Source organism: Callorhinchus milii, unplaced genomic scaffold (genome assembly GCF_018977255.1).
Source record: "Callorhinchus milii isolate IMCB2004 unplaced genomic scaffold, IMCB_Cmil_1.0 Scaffold31, whole genome shotgun sequence".
Taxonomy (NCBI): Eukaryota; Metazoa; Chordata; class Chondrichthyes; order Chimaeriformes; family Callorhinchidae; genus Callorhinchus; species Callorhinchus milii.
This window is the reverse complement of record NW_024704772.1, coordinates 3939432-3950924: the sequence shown is the minus strand read 5'-3', so window position 1 is coordinate 3950924 and position 11493 is coordinate 3939432. Positions and strand designations below refer to the sequence as shown.

At 55.4% G+C, this 11493-nt stretch overlaps 1 protein-coding gene across 1 annotated transcript in view; it reads left to right on the top strand.

Moving 5' to 3' along the window:
* The first annotated feature begins 2616 nt into the window (after positions 1-2616).
* Positions 2617-11493, top strand: part of LOC121851253 (synaptotagmin-C-like) — a 15519-nt gene continuing 6642 nt past the window's right edge. Inside the window, exon 1 of the mRNA XM_042344951.1 lies at positions 2617-2840. Within this exon, the coding sequence (XP_042200885.1) occupies positions 2684-2840 (157 nt within the window). The 5' untranslated portion in view covers positions 2617-2683. The remainder of the gene's footprint in view (positions 2841-11493) is intronic.

The window sequence follows — 11493 nt, the reverse complement described above, 5'->3', positions numbered from 1 at the left end:
GAGAAGGGGTACGCGGGGAGAAAGGGAGTGGGGTGAGTTGGGGGTGGGGGGGGGGGAACTCATGTCGGGTATGAACTGAATGGCCTATTTCCGCGCTGTAAAGTCTTATGTAGATCCGAGTCTTTTACGCCATTGGGAGCTTCGGGAAATTTCTGATGCAGTGTGACCCACATCAAACATCTCGGAGGTCGAGCCGCCTCAAAGTGCTTCGCGGGAAATGACTGTGAAGTGTAGTGACCGTGCACGGGTGGGGGAAATGCTGGAGCCGGTTTGAACGGCCAATTTTATCCGTGGATGGGGCAAAATTGTAATAATAATAATAATAATACTAATGATAGTAATGATAATAATCCTTGCATTGGATACAGCGGCTTATTCGAGACGTCTCAAAGTGCTTCGCAGGATAGGCTGCGAAGTGTAGTGACTTCGTGGGGGGGTCGGGTCGGGGTGGGGGGGGTGCGAGAGAGAGAGAGAGAGAGAGAGAGAGAGAGTGCTCACCCACTGAGCCAGGCTGACACCCCACATTAACGTGAGCTATTAAGACACTGCTCGGGCAGGTTTCTCAATTACAACGGAACATTTCCCAACGCAGAGAATTCCAGAGGCAGAGAGTGTCTGACAGTAAATACGATAGGACCTCGGCTCGGAGTCATGAGGTGTCAGCTCGGCTCAGCGGCTCGCATCGCTCACCGCCCGGTCAGACGGTCGCGGATTTAAGCTCACGCAGTTCCGCGCTATTACTCCTCCGCAGTACTTGGGGTGGGGGGAAACGTCAAGAGGTGTTGTCCTTCCACTATAATAATAATAATAATGATAAAAACAATCCTCGCACTTGATGCAGCGCCTGATCGCGTCTTCGAGGCGCCTGGAAGCGCTTCACGGGACACGCTGTACAGCGGATTGACTGTGTGTTTGGTGGGCGAAAGGCGGCAGCCGATTGCGCCCGGCGACGTCCCCCACAAAACGGCCGTGGATTGAAGCGACCGATTTGTTGTCCTTGTTTTTTCTTTCGAAGGGGTTTATTACCCCCGGAAAAGCCAATCGACTAACAACCGGGTTCCTACCGACTGCTGGGGTGGTGGGTGGGGGGGGAGCAAGGAAACGTGCCTAAGGTCTCGCCCGGGAATCGAACCGGGGTCCTCTCGCTCGCGAGGCGAGGGCTCTAATCCTTGAGCTACAGTGACTCCATTACTCCGTACAACCGGGTTTCGGGAAAGGTAATGGGTGGATGGAACTCTGAATGGGATGTAACTGCCGCCCAAGGGCAGACGGGTGTGAAATTTATCCCCGAGGAACCAGGAGATGGTTATTTTTTGGGGGCTTCGAGGCCCTGAACAGGAGAAAGCGTTTAAAAATAGCGTCTGGTGTTCCTCTGCTGGAACTTTGCTGCAGAAAGGAGAGAGAGAGAGAGAGAGAGAGAGAATGTCTCTCTCTCTCTCTCTCTCTCTCGCATCCTCTTGCCCCGTTGCACACTCTGGGCTCCCCCTTTCCCTCGAGCCTCGGCTCCCGCCGACCTGCGCCTAACGCTCTCCGGAATTCGGTAGGCAGGGTGGGTGCGTCCCCCTCGAGAGAGAGAGAGAGAGAGAGAGGAGAGAGAGAGAGAGAGAGACTGAGAGCGCATTCCTTTCTAACAATCCATCGCCGGAAATTTCCTGGAAATCTCGGGTTGGTTTGGTTTGGGGACTCTAAATCACGGTGATGGGTTTCTGTGCGTCAATGTCTTGCATTCCACCCCCAGACACCTCTCCCCACCCCCCCCACCCAACCACATCCCCCCCCCACCCCCCAAGCGGAATAGCACCACACGCAGTGATCACATCAGACCGACCACACTTAAGACTATTTAACAAGCGTTAAACCTGTACGTAGGCGGAGAAGCAGAGAGTGTGTGTGTGTGTGTGTGTGTGTGTCTGAGCTGTGATAACAGGAAAAATGTCCTTTTCTCTCCAAAGGCTTATTTTCCCCCATTGCGAAGTGGGGGGAGTGGGGACGGGGGGGGAGAGGTGGGTGAGACGGACTATTCGAGGAGGAAGATTAGTCACTCTTCCTACAGTGTGTCTCTTCCCCCTCTCCCGAAAAGCCTTTGCATTGGGAATTAACTTGCGTTGACGCTCAAATCCCTATCAACTGTTCCCAACTCCCCCGCGCTCTTTCCTCGCTCTTTCACGCGTCTCGTAGAACGTTACAGGGTCTGGTGGGGTTGGGGGGTGGGGGGTGGAGGGGGGGGGGGGTCACCGTGTCTCTATAACACAGTCACTTCACTTTCCTGTGAAGCACTTTGCGGCGTCTCGACGACGTGACAAGGGGTGGTGCCGATTGCAAAGATTACTACTGTCATTATATTATTATTATTATTATTATTATTATTCCTACCCAGGACTTATTCGAATTCTCTTCTCTTTCAGTATCTCTCTCGGCCAACGTGTGAGGAAGGAATTGGTGGAACGTGATTGACTCCGACCTCCTCCTCGAGCTCGCCCGATCTTACCTCGCCCTCTCCCTCCCTCCCTCCCTCCCCTCCTCCCCAACCCACCCTCTACTCCATCCCACTTCTCATCCTTGCTTGAGAGAGAGCGCGAGAGAGAGAGAGGGAGAGAGAGGGGGGCAGGGGGCGGGGGCGGGGGGGGGGTTGGAAAGGTCCTGTCATTTGGGGGGGGGTACGAGCGAGAGATGCAGTGTCGGTATGTCTGGAGACGGGGACGATGGGGAGCTGTGTCGGAACGCCTTAGCCTTGGTCACTGAGCTGTGCTTCACCGGGAGAGCCAACAAACACAATGAGAAGTGCGTGGAGTTCTCCTACCTCCTGCGAGGGAGGGGCAGCGCTCATCACATCGAGACAGGTAGGGGCTGATTTGGGGGGTGGGGGGTGAACGGTAAGGTAACACTCGGTCTCCCTCCCCGACCCCCACCACTCGCCACTCTCCCACCCAGCACCACCCCCCCCCCCAGACCCCAGCCCTCACCTTCCCGCCGCGTCCCCCACCCACACATCGCCTCCTTAACTCCTGCAACTTAACCCCATCCCCATCTCCCTCCCTCCATCCTCCTCCTTCCTCCCTCACTCCCTCCCTCCCTCCCAGCGCTGGGTTTGGCTTCTGAAAACTAAGCGCCCCCCAACCATTGCCACAACCCCCCACCCCCAATCCCTTGCCCCCCCCCCCCGTCCCTTGCTCCCCATCCCACACTCTACCGTTGAGACATCTCAAAGCCCTTCACGGACACAACACGGCTCTGTACCAAATGCAAGGATTGTTATAATCATAATTACTATTATTATTTGGCAGCTGTGGAGTGGAGACTCGATTGGCCTCAGACTGAGCGCGGCCGATGCGGGGGGGGGGGGGTGGGGTGGGGGGGAAAACGGGGAGGGGGGGGGGGGGGTGGTGGTGTCTGTCTGCAGTGCGGCGCTTGGCTTTCTATCACCAGGTGTTTGGCACCAGCTGCGAAACGCACTGATTACTGCACACTCAGAGCTCATGAACGTCAACTCCACTCAGGGTATTCCTTTCGCTGAGACACGCTGACCTCTGCGCGGGTACCACAGCTGCTCCTGGCTCGGAGACGGGCGAGGGAGGGGAGGGGAGGGGAGGGGGGGGCGGGCGGTGGGGGTAGGAGGGTGAGCAGGAGGGGAGAAGGGGTCGGGGGGGGTGCGGGTGGGTGCGGGCGGGTGCGGGCGGGCGGGTGGCGGGAGAAGGAACGACACAATTCACAAGTCTTTTGTCCGTCCACCTTACACTCCCAGATCAGGGGCGAGAGACATGGTCAGGGTCTCTCCCTCTCTCTCTCTCTCTCTCTCTCTGTGTGTGTGGCTTCCCCCTCTCTCTCCAAGTGACGGGAAAATTCTGTGACGCACAGGGATTGCTGCGGGTTTGCAGAGGTGGAAAAAAAGAGAGAGAGCGAGAGAGAGAGAGGAGAGAGAGAGAGGACTATTAAATATTCCCATCACACGTTCCGAGATCGGCCCTGAGAGAGCCAGGGAGGGAGGTTCTTTTTCTCCGTGAGTTAATTCATTCGCGCTCTCTCTTTCTCTCTCTCGGTCTCTCACTCACTGAGTCACTGACTGACTGACGCTCTCTCTTTCTCTCTCTCTCTCTCTCTCTCGGTCTCTCACTCACTGAGTCACTGACTGACTGACGCTCTCTCTTTCTCTCTCTCTCTCTCGGTCTCTCACTCACTGAGTCACTGACTGACGCTCTCTCTCTCTCTCTCTCTCTCTCTCGCTCTGGTTTTGACCTCAATGTCATTGATAGGCTTTGCTATCAATACAGACAACAACAACAACGACGACAACAGATACACAGAACTTTGGCACCAGGAGAAGTGGAGGGTGAAGGGAGGGTGAGGGGAGGGTTAGGAGGGAGGGAGTGAGGGAGGGAGGGAGGGAGGGAGGCGGGGGAGAATGTGGGGTGAGCCGGGGATGCAGAGCAGCAAAATACTTAGAATCCTTCCAGTTGATACGCAGCGCCTTATCGCGTCGCGAGGACACCTCGAAGCACTTCACGCGATTTACCTAAAGTGGAGTGACTGTGCTTTTTTGCAACGTCCCACAAACAGCCACAAAGTGAGTGACTGAGCGAGTGAATGAGTGAGTGAGTGATTGAATGAGTGACTTACAGAGTGATTGAGCGAGTGACTAAGTAAGTGAATGAGTGACTTACTGAGTGACTAAGTGAGTGAGTGACTGACTGACTGACTGAGTGACTGAGTGACTTACTGAGTGACTAAGTGAGTGAGTGAGTGAGTGACTAAGTGAGTGAGTGACTTACTGAGTGACTGACTGACTGAATGACTGAGTGAGTAAGTAAGTGACCGAGTGAGTGAGTGACTTACTCAGTGACTGAGTGAGTGAGTAACTGACTGACTGAGTGAGTGAGTGACTAAGTAAGTGAGTGAGTAAGTGACTGAGTGAGTGAGTGAGTGAGTGAGTGAGTGACTAAGCGAGTGAGTGAGTGACCTGATTTTATCTGGGGGATTGTCCGCTAGGACACTGGGAGAGAGAGAGAGAGAGAGAGAGAGAGAGAGAGAGAGAGAGAGAGAGAGAGAGAGAGAGAGACGAGAGAGAGAGAAAAACTGGGAATGTAGGAGCAGAGAAGGTTGAGAGGACACAATCCGGAGGTTCAGCCGCGGTCCCATAGGGAGAAACCACTGCATTTCCATTCGAGAGTACATCGCCAAAGGGGATTTATTTCACATCATCACCGAAAGCACACGAGGAAATGTGAGCGGATTTATTGTCGCTCAAACGGTTATTAGGACGTCACCGCATCGCGCGATCGGTTCGATGGAGAAGGCCCTTTGATCGCCCAGAAAATCCTGGTTAACCTTCTCTCCCCCCTCCCCACCACCCCAGCATCGAGCCGCAATTTAAATGAGTCCATTGGCCTGACCTCAACACCCCCACCCCTCACTCCCTCGTAACCCCGTGCCGGTGCCGAGGAGGGAAGCGATCCGACTGTCCTGATGAGCCCTACAATATTGCTCTGCCTTTTCAGACTCTTGACAGCATTTTATACATCTCAAGACGGGAGGATATTAATGTTAATTGTAATATTCTTTGCCTTATCGCAACGGCAAAGCAGCTCAAAGGACTTGGCCCTCAAGTGTGGTGACCGTGCGCTTTGCAGGCGAACGAGGCAGCTAATTTGTGCGCAGCAACGTCCCAAATGATTATTAATATTATTCGTGTTATCATTATTGTCGTCGTTAGAAAAAGCCTCGAGTCGGATGAACGATTTTATTCAGGGGAATCGTCGGCCGAGGCTCTCCGGGGGAGAGTCTCCGAGACTCCCCTTCCCTTTCGAAATGGCGCCGAGGTTTTAACGACGTGGTCTTAAGAGGTTAAATCTAGATTCCCCGCAAGCGGGAGGACCTGGGTTCGATTCCCGGGGCAGGGCGAAAGGTTTCCTTACTCCCCGCCCACGCGCACGCGCACACGCACGCGCACGCGCGCGCACGCACACGCATACACACCCGCGCCTCTGTTTACAGCGCTTTGAGACGTCCTAATGACGTGATCAAACGCAGGGATTATCGTCAACACGATTAAGATGACGATCAATTGGCGCGGAAATAATTCGGTGTGACGTTATTATCGCATGGCACGTTATTTTCCCGCGCGCCCCCCCCCTCTCCCCCCCCCCCCCCCCCCCCGCGCCAGTGCGTCAGCGTGGAGTGGGTTGCGGAACGTGTTAGGCATCATCTCATTTTTTCACCCCATAAAACACGTTGGCAGACGACGCCTTAGAGACCCTTAATAGCTGTTGCAAACATCTCCCTCAAGACCCTTCAGACTCACGCAGTGATTCGGTGCGTGATATATACTCCCTCTCACCAGAGGAACGCCGACTGAGGTTGGGAACTCAAGGGCAGAGCAATCCTTTCACGTAACCCGGAGGCGGCCGGACAAGAAGTTCGGGGTTGGGGGGGGAACGGGGGGAACGGGGACGGGGTGGGGGGTGCGAAGGAGAATTTGTTAGAGTCCCCGTAGCTCAAGGGTTAGGGCCCCTCGCCTCGATTCCCGGGCGGGTCAGGTCGGGGCGAAACCTTAGGCAAGTTTCCTTACTCCCCCCACACACACACACAGACACACGCACACACACACGTACGCACACGCACACACACGCGCACACACACACAGACACACGCACACAGACACACGCCTCTGTTCACCCAGCAGTAAAGTTCCACGGCTTCGAGGTGGAATTATTATGATTATTTTTATTATTAATATTATTATTACCCCCAAAAAACCCGTTCCTGGCTGAGTGACCACAATGCGTCAGTCTGTGTGGTGTCGTGGATGTGTGTGTGTGGGGGTGTGGGGGTGGGGTTGGGGGGGGTGAGGGGGGGTTTGGGTGGTGTGTGGGGTTGTGGGGGGTTTGGGGGGGGTGGCGGGGGGTGGGAGACGGGAGCTGTGATGACTCGGAGCTCTTTAACATTCCGCCACTGCGGTATTATACACACGGGACGAAACCTCGGAGGAGTTTCCTCACTCCGCACACGCGTGCACACACGCGCACACACACACCCACACACCCACACGCGTACACGCACACACACACGCCTCTGTTTACTCAGCAGCGAGCAGGTACCCGCTTGTCAGTCGATTGGAGGGGGGGGGGATGGCTTTTCCGGGGGTAATATTGCGCCCACACAAGACTGGCCCACAACATATACAGTCACTACACTTTTTAGTGCACGCTAAAGGTGGTAAGGTGACGGCGCGGGAGTCTCGATGAATTTTGCAGGCGGCGCAGATAACAAGTGACCTGCATTATTTAGCAGACGGGCGGTGGAACAGCGAACCAATGCATTAATTATCGAACTGCACATAACTCACCCCTCCGAGAAAAATATAAATAAATGATCGCTCTCGTCGGAATTTTCTAATTGATTATGAAGCGAACAGTGTAATCACTTGTGAGAGTCGCGCACCGTTTCCCCCCCCGTGTAGTGTTCGCGGGTGTTGGCCGAGGTCTGACTGCCGCGACTGGCGGAGGTTTATTAGGGCGATCGAAGCGCTATCGCCCGACGCCGGCGGCGACCGACGCTTCCTGCGGTCGTTCCGCCGCTTCCAAAGCCGCGCAGCGCTCGTTGGTGCGTTTCCGGCTCCCGTCGCCCTTCGGCGCCCGGACCTGCGCAGGTCTCTGGCGACGTTGGGTAAGGCTGCGTTGGAGAAAGAGAGCGATAGAGAGAGAGAGAGGAGAGCGATAGAGAGAGAGAGAGAGAGGAGAGAGAGAGAGAGAGAGAGATCCGTCTCTCTCTCTCTCCGTCTCTCTCTCCGTCTCTCTCTCTTCTCTCCGTCTCTCTCTCCGTCTCTCTCTCTCTCTCCGTCTCTCTCTCCGTCTCTCTCTCTCTCTCTCTCGGCATCGCTTAAAAGAGCAATTTAGATGTCATTTAATTAATGTGTCGTCAACGATACTGTGACACTGTGATTGGGAATCCAACCACAATAGCGCACACGCACACCGCACGCACCCACGCGCGCACAGACACGCACACGCGCGCGCGCAGACACAGACAAACGCACGCGGACAGACGCGCACACGACACACGCACACAGACGCACACACACACAGACATGCACACACACACATGCGCATGCACACACGCGCACACAGACACACACACAGACGCACGCACACGCACTTGCACACACACACACGCGCGCGCACACACGCGCGCCTCTGTTTACCAGCGGTCAGTAGGAACCCGGTTGTTAGTCGATCGACGGATCGCTTTTCCGGGGGTAATAAACCCCTTCAAGAGAGAAAAAAAATAATAATAATTCGGTCGTGTCAACCCACGGCTGTTGGCGGGGACGCTGCTGCGCGCGATCGGCTGCCGCGTTTCTCCCAGAGTCAATCCACTTGGTCGCGCAGCGCGTAGCGCGTAGCGAGGCCTCGAAGACGTGATCGGGCGCCTGTGTCAAACACCGGGAGTATTATTATTATTATTATTATCACTATTATATCGCAGAGCAGCTCTGGCGATCAGCTGCAACTCTTGTCACTGCGCATCGCGTCGGAGCCCCTCACCCCGAGGCCCCCAGTGGTTTCCGCTAACGAAAAGGCGAGCGGAGAGAGATAGCAGTGCACTTCACGGCTAAACGCGCGCAACGCCCGGGGTCACGTACGCACTGCTCGCTCCCAGGACAGATTGATTGACCAACACGTCTCCCTCTCCCTCTCTCTCTCTCTCTCGTCCACCCTCCTTTTCTTTCTCTCTCTCTCTTTCTCTCTCTCTCTCACACGCGAGAGAGAGAGAGAGACGAAGAGAGAGAGAGATGAAGAGAGAGAGAGAGAGAGACGAAGAGAGAGAGAAAAACTGGGAATGTAGGAGCAGAGAAGGTTGAGAGGACACAATCCGGAGGTTCAGCCGCGGTCCCATAGGGAGAAACCACTGCATTTCCATTCGAGAGTACATCGCCAAAGGGATTTTTTCACATCATCACCGAAAGCACACGAGGAAATGTGAGCGGATTTATTGTCGCTCAAACGGTTATTAGGACGTCACCGCATCGCGCGATCGGTTCGATGGAGAAGGCCTTGATCGCCCAGAAAATCCTGGTTAACCTTCTCTCCCCCCTCCCCACCACCCCAGCATCGAGCCGCAATTTAAATGAGTCCATTGGCCTGACCTCAACCCCCCCCCCTCACCCGGACCCCCCCCACCCCACCCCACCCCTCACTCCCTCGTAACCCCGTGCCGGTGCCGAGGAGGGAAGCGATCCGACTGTCCTGATGAGCCCTACAATATTGCTCTGCCTTTTCAGACTCTTGACAGCATTTTATACATCTCAAGACGGGAGGATATTAATGTTAATTGTAATATTCTTTGCCTTATCGCAACGGCAAAGCAGCTCAAAGGACTTGGCCCTCAAGTGTGGTGACCGTGCGCTTTGCAGGCGAACGAGGCAGCTAATTTGTGCGCAGCAACGTCCCAAATGTATTAATATTATTCGTGTTATCATTATTGTCGTCGTTAGAAAAAGCCTCGAGTCGGATGAACGATTTTATTCAGGGAATCGTCGGCCGAGGCTCTCCGGGGGAGAGTCTCCGAGACTCCCCTTCCCTTTCGAAATGGCGCCGAGGTTTTAACGACGTAGTCTTAAGAGGTTAAATCTAGATTCCCCGCAAGCGGGAGGACCTGGGTTCGATTCCCGGGGCAGGGCGAAAGGTTTGCTTACTCCCCGCCCACGCGCACGCGCACACGCACGCGCACGCGCGCGCACGCACACGCATACACACCCGCGCCTCTGTTTACAGCGCTTTGAGACGTCCTAATGACGTGATCAAACGCAGGGATTATCGTCAACACGATTAAGATGACGATCAATTGGCGCGGAAATAATTCGGTGTGACGTTATTATCGCATGGCACGTTATTTTCCCGCGCCCCCCCCCTCTCCCCCCCCCCCCCCACCCCGCGCCAGTGCGTCAGCGTGGAGTGGGTTGCGGAACGTGTTAGGCATCATCTCATTTTTTCACCCCGTAAAACACGTTGGCAGACGACGCCTTAGAGACCCTTAATAGCTGTTGCAAACATCTCCCTCAAGACCCTTCAGACTCACGCAGTGATTCGGTGCGTGATATATACTCCCTCTCACCAGAGGAACGCCGACTGAGGTTGGGAACTCAAGGGCAGAGCAATCCTTTCACGTAACCCGGAGGCGGCCGGACAAGAAGTTCGGGGTTGGGGGGGAACGGGGGGAACGGGACGGGGTGGGGGTGCGAAGGAGAATTTGTTAGAGTCCCCGTAGCTCAAGGGTTAGGGCCCCTCGCCTCGATTCCCGGGCGGGTCAGGTCGGGGCGAAACCTTAGGCAAGTTTCCTTACTCCCCCACCCCACCGCACACGCACACCACACGACGCACACGCACACACACGCGCACACACACACAGACACACGCACACAGACACACGCCTCTGTTCACCCAGCAGTAAAGTTCCACGGCTTCGGGTGGAATTATTATGATTATTTTTATTATTATTATTATTACCCCCAAAAAACCCGTTCCTGGCTGAGTGACCACAATGCGTCAGTCTGTGTGGTGTCGTGGATGTGTGTGTGTGGGGGTGTGGGGGTGGGGTGGGGGTGAGGGGGGTTTGGGTGGTGTGTGGGGTTGTGGGGGGTTTGGGGGGGTGGCGGGGGGTGGGAGACGGGAGCTGTGATGACTCGGAGCTCTTTAACATTCCGCCACTGCGGTATTATACACACGGGACGAAACCTCGGAGGAGTTTCCTCACTCCGCACACGCGTGCACACACGCGCACACACACACACCCACACCCAGACACACGCACACACACACGCCTCTGTTTACTCAGCAGCGAGCAGGTACCCGCTTGTCAGTCGATTGGAGGGTGGGGGGGATGCTTTTCCGGGGGAATATTGCGCCCACACAAGACTGGCCCACAAATATACAGTCACTACACTTTTTAGTGCACGCTAAAGGTGGTAAGGTGACGGCGCGGGAGTCTCGATGAATTTTGCAGGCGGCGCAGATAACAAGTGACCTGCATTATTTAGCAGACGGGCGGTGGAACAGCGAACCAATGCATTAATTATCGAACTGCACATAACTCACCCCTCCGAGAAAAATATAAATAAATGATCGCTCTCGTCGGAATTTTCTAATTGATTATGAAGCGAACAGTGTAATCACTTGTGAGAGTCGCGCACCGTTTCCCCCCCCGTGTAGTGTTCGCGGGTGTTGGCCGAGGTCTGACTGCCGCGACTGGCGGAGGTTTATTAGGGCGATCGAAGCGCTATCGCCCGACGCCGCGGCGACCGACGCTTCCTGCGGTCGTTCCGCCGCTTCCAAAGCCGCGCAGCGCTCGTTGGTGCGTTTCTGGCTCCCGTCGCCCTTCGGCGCCCGGACCTGCGCAGGTCTCTGGCGACGTTGGGTAAGGCTGCGTTGGAGAAAGAGAGCGATAGAGAGAGAGAGAGGGAGACAGAGAGAGAGAGAGGGGGGAGAGAGAGAGAGAGAGAGA